Below are 15,849 nucleotides of genomic sequence, written 5' to 3'. Positions count from 1 at the left end.
AGAAAAAATGAGTGTTTGCTTGGGTGGGGGTGGAGAGAGAAACAACTGCTTATCAGTACAGGGTTTCTTTTTGGGGTGATGAATATGTTTTAAAATTAGACTGAGATGATGGTTGCAGAACCCTGTAAATGTATTTTTTAAAAACCACTGAATTATAAGTATATAATTTTTTAAAAAGATTTTATTTGTCAGAGAGTGAGTGAGTGTGTGCACACAAGCAAGGGGAGTGGCAGGCAGAGCAGGCAGAGGGAGAAGCAGGCTCCCCACTGAGCAAGGAGCCCGATGAGGAACTTGATCCCAGGACCCCAGGATCGTAACCTGAGCCAAAGGAAGACACCCAACAACTGAGCCATGCAGGCATCCCTCAAATAAATAAAATCTTTAAGGCAAAAAAAAAAAAAAAAAACTTTTCAGAATTTTAAGTCATCACAATCTTGTATAATTGGTTCCCTAACTCTCCATTATAAACATTCAGGTACAGATTCAACTTTTGCCACAACCCATATACTAGGAACTGTTAGATGTTTTTATGTTCTTACTCATAAAAAGCATTTCCTTTCAAATGTTGCCAAACTCTATTCTTTCAAGAGATACTCTACAGGTTAAAGATGTCAGAATTACATGAATGATACTGTAAATGTTATCAAAAGTTATTTTATTGATCAGGTTTCCTTTTTATTTTTTTTTTTTCAAGATTTTATTTACCTATTTGACAAACAGAGATCACAAGTAAGCAGAGAGGCAGGCAGAGAGAGGAGGAAGCAAGCTCCCCGCTGAGCAGAGAGCCCAATGCGGGGCTCGATCCCAGGACCCTGGGATCATGACCTGAGCTGAAGGCAGAGGCTTAACCCACTGAGCCACCCAGGTGCCCCTAGGTTTCCTTTTTAGACTATTAATTTTAACTTTTGTCTTTCCTCAAATAGCACCACCTAAGGTCTTTAATAATTTTTGCTGTACTACCACCAATCCTACTGCATCTTTCTTGATATCTGATATAACTAAAAGCTGGAAAATATCTTGTTTTTAAAACATGTAGTGAGGGCACTTGGATGTCTCAGTCAGTTAAGCATCTGCCTTCAGTTCAGGTCATGATCTCAGGATCTTGGGATCGAGACCCACACTGGGCTCTGCACTTGGCGAGGAACGTGCTTCTTTCTCTACCTCTGCCCTTCCCCCCAGCTTGCACTTCTCTCTCAAATAAATAAAATCTTTGGGAACAAAAATAAAATAAAACATGTAGCAATAGTGGCCAGAATTTTGCTAGTCTTTTATTTATTTATTTTTAAAATATTTTATTTATTTGACAGACTGAGATCACAAGTAGGCAGAGAGGCAGGCAGAGAGGAGGAAGCAGGCTCCCTGCTGAGCAGAGAGCCCAATGTGGGGCTGGATCCCAGGACCCTGGGAGGCTTTAACCCACGAGACATCCAGGCGCCCCTTGCTAGTCTTTTAAAAAGCAGAGCAAAATGCTACATTTTTAGAGGACATCTTAATACACTTCAAATGGACAGATCACTAAGAAAACTAAATTCGATTAAGAGATTACATTTAAAATTTAAATCTCTAAAACTGGACTATGTTCTTTTTAAAAGTAACTTTCAAATAAATAAATAAATAGATAAATGTAACTATCTTCCTAATTTATTACAAAATACTCATTGCAGAAATTTAAAAAACACAGACAAGCAGAAAGCAGCACTCAAAATTCCAACTAGAGACAATGAGTATTAAGGATTTAGCACATATTCCCTCCAATCATTTTTTTTAAAGATTTTATTTATTTATTTGACAGAGTGAAAGTAGGTGCACATAAGCAGGGGATGCGGCAGAGGGAGAGGGAGAAGTAGGCTCCCCACCGAACAGGGAGCCCAATGCAGCACTCGATCCCAGGACCCTGGGATCATGACGAGCTAAAGGCAGTTGCTTAACCAACTGAGCCACCAGATGCCCCCCATTTTTTAAAAATGTTTATTTTTAAGTAAACTTCACACCATACATAAGGCTCAAACTCACAACCCTGATATCAAGAATTGCATGCTCCACCAACTGAGCCAGTCAGGCATCCCCCCAAACCTGTTTTTGTTGTTGGCTTTTGTTTTAAGAAAATTCCTTTTTTTTTTTTTTTTTTTGAAGATTTTTTTAATCTGAGAGAGAGAGACAGAGTGAGGGAGACAGCATGAGTGGGGTACTGGGGGAGCTGGGTTGGGCAGAGGGAGAGGGAGAAAGACTTCCCGCTGAGCAGGGAGCCCGATATGGGGCTCAATCCCAGGACACTGAGATCATGACCGGAGCTGAAGGCAGACACTCAACCAAGTGAGCCACCCAAGAGCCCCCAAACCTATTTATCTATAAATACATGCACTTCTATTACCAAAAGGGAAATATACTGCTAATTTTGTAATTTATGTTTGTTTAATATTTTTCTGACAAATACTCTTCAATATCATTTTAAAAACTGCATAGTCTACTATACCATGGTAGACATTTATTTAACAAATTCCCTACTGTGTATTACATTATTTCTACTTACTGATCATGAAAAATAATGCTGTGATAATCCTTACTAGGCTAACTAGGTCTTTAAGCACATCCAACATGAATTCCTTGGAAATTCCTAGAAGTTAAGATTGTTGAGGTAAAAGATACTCTGTTCTCTCTTTCACCACTTACACAAGGCAGTATAACATGGGACAGGTACGTAATAATTACACACTGACTTGAGACACCAGAATAAGCAGGCAAGGTACCAGAAACTTCTCTAAAGATGTCCAAGAAAAGGAAAACAAATGTCGACACTTCCTCCCACTCTCTCATAACTTCAGCACCTTCTCTAAAGTGCCAAGGAAGCCTTAAGTATGGTTTTATGGAAAGCAAAAAGGTGACTGTTTTGGAGAAATGAAATCTGTCGTGACAGAAAAGTTAAAATATAATTTTTTTTTTTAGAAGAGTCTCTGTATTCTTACCTTTTGATGGAACTGAAGAAATCCCAAATCTGTACAAAGAAAAACAAGCTAAATTTTAGAAGCTTTTCACACTCCTGCTTGTCTGTCTCCGTGTCAAGTGTACATATGGCACTTCTTGCTTGTGATCTCAAGACTTGCAATCATTAGCTAATTCTAACAACCCCATGAAAGAGGTTCAGTTTACTCTTTTTCTCACCAAGAGACCAGAGAAAAAGCTAAAAGGAAACCTTATCAAAACCAGGAGTAACAGTCAGTTCCTGACTTTCACCTATTACAAAAATCCTGCTTGAAGAGACCCAATCTATAGCTACTACATGCAAATCAGCGGAGAATTCTGAAGAGAGCCAAAAAAAGCGTTTCTTTTCAGCAAAGTCTCTACTCTACTTAAAATTAACAATTTTATTTAAAACCTAGGGCCTTCATACTATCACTGTCTCAGATCCAAAAGTCTAGGACACTCACCTTGCTGCCCGGGCAGCTTTCTTACTCTCCAAGCTCACAGGTACATTGAATCGTTCAGCTCTCTTCTGCATTCTCTAGGTGATAAAGAGACAAAAAAAGGGTAAGAGAAAAATTAATGTGTGGTTTCCTTCTTTAAGGAGAAAAGTTGTTTAGAAGTATGTAGCTTTCGAACATGAGGAGTATATTTCACAAGGTCTAAACTGAGAATACCGACAATTCTAGAGGATTATCAGGTTGTATCTATCCAGGGCTTAACTCAACAGCCCTTTCCAGAATGCAAACACAAAAGACTATTATTACATTCATGTCCTCAAAAACAAAAGGAAAGGAATAAAATAAAACCCACATTCTGCACGAAGCCAAGAAGACAAAAGCTGTGTTTGGTTGACCTTTGAAAGGGGATCAAAGGAACAGCTTGATTCCAACATTAGTGGTACTCTTTCAGTTAGAAATGAGACAGCATTGTCCTATGTCATCTCTACTTAAAAGGTACAAAAAAACTCCACAGAGATCTCAATTGGAGACCTTCAGAGATACTGACACAGAATCCAGAGAAATTTCAGTCTTACCAGCTATGAAGTAGTGACATCTTCCCTTATTACTTTTCATCTCTTCTAAGGAATAATCCTCCCAAACTCTAATCTAGTTTGTAAACATCTTAAATAGAGTTAACACTAAGGCCTTAGGACTATATACAAAAAAACTAGGACTTCGAAGGTGACTATGCCAGCCCAGATATTTTCCCAAGTAAGGTGGTAGAAAAATATATCAATACCAAAATCTGTCAATACTGATTTTCTGCCTATGAGTCAATTTTTTAGTGATCATACAGGTAAAACAAAAGGTAAGAAATAGAAAGATACAGAAAGAGACTGCTGATCTTCTAGGGAGCAAAATACTTACCTCAGTCTGTGGTATCTCAGATGTAATTTTTACCACCTTCTTCTCTGCTGCCCTGGAAAAGAAGAAATTTTTTTAAAACCAGAAAACTTGATATTCTAACCCACAACTTTAGAATGTGTAAGAATTCACCTGAATCATGTCCTCTGTCCCGTATCTCTCCATTACCCCTTAGTCCAGAAAAAAAAAAAAAATACAAAGCCCATTAGAACTTCAGTTCCTTGAGCTGCCATCTATTGATAAGAGTTCAGACAGTAGACTAACCTACTTTGCTAAACTATAAAAAAGTAATCAGGAAAAAGTCTGGTTAAATATACTGGTTTGAAAAGGAAACACTCAAAGGACACCGGAAACCACTTCTTTTACTTTTAGGAACCTTAAATTTACTTCTGGACTAATCACTATTTCTCCAACCCTCATTTAAATGGCAGCTCTCAATTTTCATCACAACAATTAACGAGTGCTCTACAAGCTCTGGTTTCCTTCTTTTACAAATGCCTTACTTCTCCCACGGGGAGTGTAGCTCCAGCTGAAACAGTCAAATTGAGACAAATAAAAATGCCAGAGGGAGTGGGAAGAAAAAAGGCTAAGGGGAGTTTGAATTAGGAAAACATGGTTAAGTTACTAGTCAAAAGGTTTAAGAGAAAACAAAAGAGGGGGGACCATCGGGGCGGGAGACAAAGTTCGGAAGTACCCAGGATAAATGGAAGGGCATTAACCATCCACCAAACAACTCCCATAAAACTGTGGGTCATAACCAGTCTCATTAAGGTCCCTCATTTAGAGACATGGGCAGCCTTTGTTCCAATATCCCGGACACTTTTCCCATTTGATGCCCTGAAAGGTAGTAATGGTTTAATGGCATTTTCAGAGGAAGCAATTCTGGAACAGGAACTTACTCTCTCCATCCTTTTGTTGGAGATCCCTGGACTGACAGATAAGCAATGGGTGCCCCCTGCTGACCATAACTACATCCTACAATATTTAACTACCCTGGTTAGGGGTAGGGGAGTGAGAGGAATCAAACTAGAAAGAAACAGTAGCATATTTTTGGAGAACCTCAAGCCAAAGATGAAGGGCATCTCCTTTTAAATGTTCAAAGTACCTAAATTAGCCCTGAATATTATTAAAGAAATTCCTGAATTCTCATTTGCCGGTCATCCATACTTCCCCAACCCTCTCTCTGTCTTGTTCAGATAGAAAGGAACACTGAAGTTTGATGTTTTACTTTAAGTCCAGTGCCATTAAGACAACAGTCTTCTCCACCAACCCCTAAGCTAATGACTTTCTTCACATTCCCATCCTGAAGCACAATCACTGCAGTACACCTCGTGGCAGAAAGGGAACCCCAGAAAGGATGCTTCTTTCTGCTGTGTTCCAACTCCCTCAGGTACAATTAAGCTCAAGCAATAAATAACAAATCACATTCTGGAACTCATGGGAAATTTATTCTCTTCACTGAGAAATTTCTCGCCTACCCACAGTCACATATGAGACATTCTCCAAACTATCGGGACCCAGAACCTTTCTTAACATACATAGTAGTCTAAACACTACTATCACTCTAAAGAGAAAATCATCCTCCCAGCATACACATTTTCAATTTCCTTGTTTAGAAATTCTTTAATAAAATTTAAGCACTCTAAATAAGGGAATCACACATTTTACATATTCTAAGGATAATGAACTTCTATAAAATTTTCAAACTTCACTGTTAATCCACACAAACCAATTATCATTGTATTCACCTCATCTTCCTTTTTGCTCCAGAGGTCCCCCAAACATCGCTACTTTAAAGGTATTCCTAAGCATTTCCTTAAGGCATTATATCTAACCATAAATCTCCTATGATGGAAGATAATTACCTGGCTTTAAAAAGCAGTATTATTAGATGTGCCTATGTGGCTCGGTCAGTTAAGTGTCCAACTCTTAATTTGATTTCAGTTCAGGTCATGATGTTAGTTATGAGATCGAGCCCCACATCAGGCTCTGTGCTGGGCATGGAGCCCACTTAAGATTCTCTCTCTCCCTTAGCCCCTCACTCCCCTTCCTTAATAGGGGTGAGGGGGAGGCAGTATTATTAGATAAAATCTAATGAAACATTAAATGTACATCTCCTATGATGCAGCAAATCCACTGCAAGGAATTTATCATATGGACATACTTGTAGGAGTATAAAAATAGTTGCATGAGGACATGCAGCACTACATTTTCTGCTATTATGCATTATCTAAATGTTCATCAACAAGAGACTGGTGAAATTACTGTTCATCCATAGAATGGAGTACTATTAGCTGCTAGAAAGCGTAAGGTTCTGAGCTGAAAACTACTAAATCTGGGTGATAGGTATATGTGGGTCTACTATACTTATCTCGTAACTTGTGGAAATACTTGCAATTTCCCACAATAACAAGCTAAAAAAAGAGACCTACCACTTACAAAGATAATTACCCCACTTTATGTGGTTGATGTGAGGACTAAATGAGAATACATGTAAAACACTTAGAATCCTGCCTTGTATATAATTAACACTTAAATAAAAACATTACTGTATAATGATACAAAAAGATCTGAGAAAAATCAAGAAACCCACAATACACTTAGTGCGTCTATGTATCTGTATATACACATATACATAAACTTCCCATGTAACATTCTAAAAGAATATACTGAAAACCTCTTGGAGGTCAGACAGGGGGTGGAGACAAGGGATACATAATTTTTAATTTATATACTCCTCTATGTAGTGTTTGACTTTTCACTAGCACATATACTGTCTTTTATAGTGCATAAATACAGCTATGAGGAACAAAAATGTTAACAAGGATTCAACTGTTACTAATGTGCTGGATTTGAGAGCCCCCCACCAAGAAATGTTTATGATCAACCTTTAGTTTGTGATCAACCTTGTGGGACAGTTTAAATAAATCAAGGTCCACTTTCCACTCTAGTACTCTGTCCTCCCTTCCTCCACTGTAAATCAAAAAGGAAGAAAGAATACAGTGTTACCTAAGAGACATCATCTCTGCTCAGCACCCTCCTCCCTTACAAAATTCCTTATATACAGAGAATCTAGACGATTCTCTACAAAGAAAAAGAATCATCTATTATGGTACTACAACAAAGACTAGAACTAAACTCAGTCTGGGATTGAAGTCTCCCCATCCTAATTATCTATTATATTACCCAGAGACAAACTACCTTGCTTCCCTGGGACCATGTATTTGAAATGAAGTAGACTCTTCTGAAAATTTATGATCTAATGAGAAATGAAAAAGCCAATGGAATGTGTAAGAGGTAAACAGATGAAAGACTGAACCCCTCCAAAACCCAGAACTATCTGCCCTATAGTCAGATCATAAAAAAGGGATAGTTACACATCAACAGTTTTCTCGGGGGGTTCTTCCTCTTTGACAGGCAGTTCTATGGGCTTTGGTTCTTCTTCCTAAAATCAAATGAAACAATGGTTAATATAAATCAACAGTAAATACCCATCAATAAAAGAATATGAGAACTCAAAAATGAACCAGTTTTCCAGAACCTTCATTCCCCCTCTATGCTCCCCTAACAAGTTAGCATTTAAGGCCTCTACTGATTGATGTTAAGCAATATGGCCAAGGTAGCAGCACGTTGCCAGGCCAGTGACTAACCTTACTCTCTCCAACTCACCTCTGTTTCATCTCCCAGTACATCTTCTTCATTTGCCTCCTCTTCAGCTAAAGAATATTAAAATATTCAGGTCAAGCCCTGCTAAAAAACCATCTTGATCACTGTACTTAAGCTAAAATTATAATCATTTTGCTTTCCCAAAATAAAATTCAATAATGGAAGAACTGATGCTTATAAAATCTGCTCCACATGGAGATGATAAGACCTAACATTAATACAAAATTGAACTCCAGCTAGTCTAAAAAACTGTAATGAGGTCAAACTATAACATTAATAAAAAGTAATGTAGGAGAATCTCTTTAAGATTTAGTGGTGGGGAAGGATTTCTTAAAGAAACAAACATACAAACAAACAAAACCCTGAAGCAAAAGTAATATATGAAAAATTGCAGATTTTCCAAAACTAAGGACACCATGGAAAAAGAAATGACGAAGAAGGTATTTATTTCTAAAACCAAAAGGGACCAGTTACCAGGAGTACAAAATGTCTACATTCAGGGGAACCCCACTGAAACCACGGTGAAGAAAAAACCCTAAGAACCATAAGCACAAGAAATGTTCAAACTTTATAATAATTAGAGGAATGTAAATCGAACCAAAAGATTAGCAAAAATTAACTCACTTGATAGGATAGTGTCAAGTTTAGGTATGTGGAGGAGATAAAAGAACCCCTATGCACTGATGATGAGAACGTAGATTTACAGAGCGATTTTGGAAAACAATTTGGCAGTGCTTTATCATACCAAGAGTACATGTATGAACAGATATTAATTAGCAATCCCACACGTGAGCATATACCCCAGAAAGACACTCACACAGAAATGTAAAGGAAGATGAAAGACACTCACACAGAAATGTAAAGGAAGATGAAAGAAGTAGTCTAGGAGGCAATATAGGTGTTTTTTGCCAGGTGAATTAAGTAAAATGTGGTGGATTCCATACACGATAGAACACTATGCAGGAATTTGAATCAATAAACTAGATGACTACACAGCCACAGGCCACACGAATATGAATATATCCTAAAAACACACTTAGAGAAAACAAGTGAGAAGCAAAGTAAGGCTATGGCCTCACTGCCAATTATAAAAAAATACTGTATACCAAACAGTACCACAAGGTTTATACAAGGACAAAGACAAAAAATACATATCAAACACATTAGAATAGCTGCCTAAAGGAGGTGGGATAAAAGGAATGGGTACAAAAGGAAACAAAAATTAGAACGGGGCCTTGTACAACCTGGGATGATAATATGCCTTAAATAAAGCTGGTTCTGTTGGTTTTTAAAAAGGTGGAATTAGGGGCGCCTGGGTGGCTCAGTGGGTTAAGCCGCTGCCTTCGGCTCAGGTCATGATCTCGGGGTCCTGGGATCGAGCCCCCCATCGGGCTCTCTGCTCTCTAGGGGAGCCTGCTTCCTCCTCTCTCTCTGCCTGCCTCTCTGCCTGCTTGTGATCTCTCTTTCAAATAAATAAAATCTTTTAAAAAAAAAAAAAAAGGTGGAATTATAGAATGTCAGAATTAGGACCAGAGATTCCTTATGTTTATGAATTTCAAGGGTGGCAACATTTGTCTCATTTCATAGATCAGAACAGACACCTAGTGAAGTAAATCTCTGGCATAAGAGGAATCAGAATCCAAATTCTCCAATTCTCAGTCTATTGATACTTGTTTTAGCATACTTCCTTTCAAACAATTTGCTGAAATAAAATTTAATGTCTTAAAAAAAGGGAAGGATGTATTTCTTTGCTTTATAATCACTGTTTTGGATGATCAAGAGTTTTCTGATGGGGGCGCCTGGGTGGCTCAGTGGGTTAAGCCGCTGCCTTCGGCTCAGGTCAGGATCTTGGAGTCCTGGGATCGAGCCCCGCATCGGGCTCTCTGCTCAGCAGGGAGCCTGCTTCCTCCTCTCTCTCTGCCTGCCTCTCTGCCTGCTTGTGATCTCTCTGTCAAACAAATAAATAAAATCTTTAAAAAAAAAAAAAAAAAGTTTTCTGATAGAGTTGAGAGCTTATATCACCAACAACCTAAAGAAGGAAAAATCTTCTATATGGCAAAGGCAAAAAAATTAAACCCTTCACTCGTATCACTCTACCTCTACAAAACACTCACCATGCTCTTCAAGATATGCCTGGAGCCTGTTGATGAGATCTTGTTTTATTCCCTTGGTCTCCAAACCACGAGCAAGACATTCCTGCTTAAGTTCAGCAAGCTGAGAAAAAAGAATAAAGTTTTTCCTTAGTTTAACAGAATGAACCTGGTGATTTAAAAAAAGTTCAATCCCAAACTAACACTCTTAAACCCACCAACCCTCCAGATCCACAAAGTTGGATCTCTCTGATATTCAATATGCAAGAAGACTTTTCTAAAAGATGATGAAGAATAAATGTCCTACTTTAATAGAATTCTTACCTATTCATGCAACTATTTATCATCACAAATCCCTAGGTATTTCTGGGGATGGGATGGTGTCTGCACCCCCCCCATTACTGTACCAGCTAGTATATAGAAAAAAATGAATCATCTAAAAGCAGATTCTTCTTACTATCTATTATCCCAAATCCCTTACTGCAATTTACTATTTACATGCATATAAGCCTTACCACTAAAGAATTAGGTAGTCGTATATATTAGATAGTTTAATGTCAACAATGGATCAACTAAAGGATCTATTTCAAAATGAGAAAAATATCTAATGGCATGCTATCAAGTTCTGTAGAAGTTTTAAATCAGTAACTTGACTAAACATATAACAGCTATGCTTACCAACTTTGCAAACAACAGAAGGAGGAAGGAAGACTTGATAGATTACTGATAGAACTAAAGGGCAGGGAGGGCAAGAAGGGGAGCTCCTCAGAGAACAATGAGCCAAAAAGAAGATTCAATTTGGAAGGACTAGGTATCCCTATAAAGTATTACATTTATATTCAAAACTTAAATTGTTCAAAAATCAGATGAGCAAGATCTGACTCAACAGTAACTCAAAGAATAAAGACCTCAGGATTTTAGATGATTACAAGTACAAAGAGGGTTAACAGTATGATTTGCTACCAAAAGTAATTCTATGTTACGGTAACCGAAAAACAGAATCTACATTAAATGATTATTTGATTCTTATTTTAAGAAGCATAATGACACGCTGATCCAAGGAGAACAAGCAGAAAAGGGAAAGCTCCAGAAATCCTATATGCAGATCAGTGCACAAATAGATGGGCACTGAAAGACAACTTCACTGGCTTTGAAGTACAGATCTAAGATCAACCAGGAGAAGTCAAAAAGCAGATCCCTATAAAAGAAAGAACTTTACAATTAACGGAATATGCCAGGCATCTCTGGAAGGCTTTCAACCAAGGGAGCATCTGAAAATGGAGAGAGGCGATTTTTCCCCCAATACAATGACTGGGCAGGTGGAGCATTCAGTGAGTTGGTCAGGCAAGCAGGGATACTGTGTGGAGAACTATCCTACTCAACAAACAGCACCCTCTACTGAGAAACATGGTAGTAAATCGCCCATTAAAAGCATAGCATGGCCTCTCTAAAGTCACTTGGGTTCAAATTTCAGCTTTACCACCTATAGCTGTGTAACCCCGGATGACTAATTTTTTTTTTTTTTAAGATTTTATTTATTTGAGAGAGAGACAGTGAGAGAGAGCATGAGCGAGGAGAAGGTCAGAGAGAGAAGCAGACTCCCCGTGGAGCTGGGAGCCCGATGCGGGACTCGATCCCGGGACTCCAGGATCATGACCTGAGCCGAAGGCAGTGGTCCAACCAACTGAGCCACCCAGGCATCCCCCCTGGATGACTAATTTAACCTCTCTGTGCCTCAGCTGCCTGTGAAATAGGGATAAGGCAACAGTACCTAGTCCCTAGGGCTGTAAGGATGATTAAATCAGTAATATTTGTAAAACTTTTACAATAGTGCTTGGCAGCTAGTAAGCACTTCATAAGTGTTAGACACTGGGTTAAAGATTAGACAAGATTAGACAGAATCACTGCTTCACGGGTTTCCAAATTTCACAGATCAATATATTTTTAATTAGGCAGACTGATGGGGCTGCCAACTTTTTAAAATATTCCAGCCAGGTGGGCTGATATGTTTATAAAAAAACAATAAAAACCAGTTATTGGAAAACGATCACACACTTGGATGTAGCAGTGATGCCAAACTGCTATAAAAGTTTCTAAAAGCTTTCTCATTTTTTTTTTTAACTTATTGCTAACCAGTAACAGCTCATGACCCTACACTGGCCTTCAGACCATATCCTGAATATTATTAATCTAGAATGGAGACTCTAAATGATGTCTAAGGTCCATTTCTTAAGAACCTGGATCTTTCCTACATTGGTAACATGTTTCTTCATTTTCTTTCTGCTTCCTGGAGAACAAGGCTTTTGATCTTAGTTACATTTTAAAAAGTTTCATTCGTGGGGCACCTGGGTGGCTCAGTGGGTTAAAGCCTCTGCCTTCGGCTCGGGTTGTGATCCCAGGGTCCTGGGATCGAGCCCCGCATCGGGCTCTATGCTCAGTGGGGAGCCTGCTTCCTCCTCTCTCTCTCTCTCTGCCTGCCTCTCTGCCTGCTTCTGTCAAATAAATAAATAAAAATCTTTTAAAAAAAATTAAATTAAAAAAAAATTAAATAAATAAAAATAAAAAAATAAAAAGTTTCATTCGTTTGGGGTATCTGGGTGGCTCAGTCAGTTGAGCACTAGACTCTTGCTTGGTTTGGGCTCAGGTCATGGTCTCGGATCGTGGAATCAGGCCTCATGTAAGGGTCATCACTACGCATGGGGTCTGCGTAAAATTCTTTCTCCCTCCCCTTCTCTTTCTGCTCCTCCCCCTGCATGCACCTGCATGCGCACACGCACTCGTGAACGGTCTCTCTCACTAACTCAAATAAATACAATCTTTTTTTTTTTTTTAAGCTTTTTTGTTTATTTGTCAGATACAGTGAGAGAGGGAACACAAGCAGGGGTAGTGGGAGAAGGAGAAGCAGACACCCCGCTGAGCAGGGAGCCCAATGCGGGGCTTGATCCCAGGACCCTGGCATCATGACCCAAGCCAAAGGCAGATGCTTAAACGACTGAGCCACCCAGGTGCCCCAAACATAATCTTTTTTAAAAAGTTTTCTTTTTTATAAAAGTATTATGTTTACTGTAGAATAGTTTGAAAATTCTGAAAAGTACAGAAGAAAATAAAAGTCTTACATAACCCCAGCAAATGGACATCATCTAACATTTTAAGTATATCATTTGTGTGCATGTGCTTAGAGGGTGCTGTTGTTTACAAAGAACACAACTTCTTTATCTCTTGTTACCCCTAATCTTTCTCAGAAGCCTCCATACCCACCACCACCCTGGGTTTAAGTTAACGCTTGCTCGTAAATATTCAGGCAATTCAAAGCTCAACGTTCTAACAGAGTTGTTCTTCCCTTCTCTTTCCTTCCCCAAATTGTGCCTACATAAAGCCAAGGTTTACAAAAACTCCCTGACAGGGAAATGGACAGTGATGGTTTCTGCATAGGTTACTGATTTAGACTTGGGAGCTGACAGATTGGTACAACTGGTAGCGTAGCGTGGATAGCATCCATCACTGCTGGCCACTGGCCCTGCCATTGCCTTTGGTCACTGAAATCTCAGCCCCCACCAGTTTTGAGTCGCTAACCCCCGACCTTTGGCTCATTCATAAGATCAATAATAGCCTAACATTATGTCACAATACCTATATCATTCACCTCACTTCATCTCATCACGTAGGCATTCACAGCATCACAAAAAGGGTGAGTACAGTATAGCAGGTATTTTGAAAGAGACCACAATGTCATTGTTATTAATCTGTTACTGTCTCTAATTTATAAACTAAATTTTATTATAGGTGTGCATTTATAGGAAAAAATGTAGTATACATAAGGATTCAGTACCCTAGGTTTGAGGCAACCACTGGGAGGTCTTGGAACATATCCCCCATGAATGGGGTGGAGGACACTACCGTATAACCAGAATCTAATTCCTTCTGGTCTTTTATACAGATTACTGTAACTCTTAACCCTTGCACTTCATTACAGTTTATTCTCCACAAAGTACCCAGAGTGAACTTTTAAAAATTTAAGTCAGAAAAAAAAAATTAAAGTCAGAACATGTCATTCCTCTTTTCAAAATCCCTCCAACTCGTTTCCTATCTCAAGGGTAAAAGCCAGAATCCAATGATCACCTTAAGGTCCTCTTGTAACACTTTGCACAAGACCTACTCCTTGGGGCGCCTGGATGGCTCAGCTGTTAAGCCTTTCCCTTCAGCTCAGGTCATGATCCCAGGGTCCTGGGACTGGGCCCCAAATCGGGCTCCCTGCCCAGCAGGGAGACTGCTTCTCCCTCTCCCATTCTCCCTGCTTGTGCTCTAATATATAAACAAAATCTTTAAAACAAACAAACAAACACCCCACTCTCTTACCCCCGAGTCTCTGCTTTAACATCACCTTCTCCATTAAGGCCTTCCCCAGTCACCCTATTTAAAATTTCAATACCCAAAATCGCAGAGTACTACTACCTCACACCTCTCCTATTTTTTTCTACAGACCTTACCACTATTTAACATACTGTAAATTTTACTTATTTATTGAGCCTTCCCCTAGTAAAATATAAACTCCATGACAACAAGAATTTTGTCTGCTTTGTTCACTGCTCTATGCCCAGAACCTATGGCAGTGGCACATGGTAGGCACTCCATAAATACTTCCTGAATAAGTCCCAAACCTTTACTATTAGCTCTCAGCTCTTGAAAAGGAGACCTACATGATCTCAGGGTCCTGGGATCGAGTCCCGCATCGGGCTCTCTGCTCAGCAGGGAGCCTGCTTCCCTCCCTCTCTCTCTGCCTGCCTCTCTGTCTACTTGTGATCTCTCTCTGTCAAAGAAATAAAATCTTTAAAAAAAAAAAAAAAAAAGAAAGAAAAGGAGACCTATATTTCCAACTATTAGACATCTCCAAGTGCAAACCTCAAAGACATTAAGTACAAAACTGAAGTTACCTTCTCTGTTGCCCAAAACTGGCTTCTCTCAACCTAGACTACTCAAACCTTGGATTCATCTTTCATTCTCCCATCTAACTCATTTACAAATACTTACAATTTTATATCCCAAATTCTTTCAAATTCATTCCCATTCTAATATCCACTACTTTAATTTAGATCTTACTAAGTCTATTCACTTGACAGTGATTAAGCACTCACTCCATCAAGCATTATCCTAGACACAAGAAAAATAATCATAAAGAAAGGAGAGTTCTTGCTCATGTGAGGTTTACAATCTAGTAAGAAAACAAGGCAACCAATGATCACATACTTAATGTTTAATATAAAAAGGTACAGGGTCCTACAGAAGTTTTTAAAAAGTAGTCTGATCATGTGTGTGGATATGGAGAACTTATCTAACCTAAGGGTTCCTTGGGTAAATGATGTTCGGCTGATATCTGAAGGGAATTAGTACTTAATTAGACAAAGGCATGGGGGATGGAGGTGGCAAGGAACACTAAAGCTGAAAGCATGTGTAACAGTTCTGGGTTCTGAGCTAAAGAAAAACGGTAGTGCAGTGATTAAGAACATGACCTTGGAGACAGACTACCTGGATTTGAGTCACCACTTCTTATTAGCTCTGCAACCTAGGGCAAGTTACTCAATCTCTCTGAGCTTCCATTTTTCTTATTTTAAAGCAGGAATAACAAAGGCATTTACCTTACAAGGTTATTATGAGAATTAAATCAGGTAATGTATGTAAATAGATTCCACCAGACCTTGCCACATAGTAAATTCTAAGTAACTGTTAGTAATTAATGAACACAACTATTCTGAGGAATGAAATGTAGTAAA

The 15,849-nt window shown here is 38.8% G+C and overlaps 1 protein-coding gene across 1 annotated transcript in view; it reads right to left on the bottom strand.

The window, feature by feature from the left end:
- Positions 1 to 15,849, bottom strand: part of LOC111160208 (SAP domain containing ribonucleoprotein) — a 44,523-nt gene that overhangs the window by 25,190 nt on the left and 3,484 nt on the right. The window contains exons 2-7 of the mRNA XM_022523115.1: positions 10,106 to 10,205; positions 7,995 to 8,041; positions 7,703 to 7,770; positions 4,329 to 4,380; positions 3,426 to 3,499; positions 2,964 to 2,992 (exon numbers count right to left, since the gene is read on the bottom strand). Coding sequence (XP_022378823.1) covers positions 2,964 to 2,992; positions 3,426 to 3,499; positions 4,329 to 4,380; positions 7,703 to 7,770; positions 7,995 to 8,041; positions 10,106 to 10,205 — 370 coding nt within the window. The remainder of the gene's footprint in view (positions 1 to 2,963; positions 2,993 to 3,425; positions 3,500 to 4,328; positions 4,381 to 7,702; positions 7,771 to 7,994; positions 8,042 to 10,105; positions 10,206 to 15,849) is intronic.

This window comes from Enhydra lutris, unplaced genomic scaffold (genome assembly GCF_002288905.1).
Source record: "Enhydra lutris kenyoni isolate GAN:26980312 unplaced genomic scaffold, ASM228890v2 scaffoldscaffold74, whole genome shotgun sequence".
Lineage (NCBI taxonomy): Eukaryota > Metazoa > Chordata > Mammalia > Carnivora > Mustelidae > Enhydra > Enhydra lutris.
The sequence above is the reverse complement of the archived record's forward strand: the minus strand, read 5'-3'. Positions and strand labels throughout refer to the sequence as shown.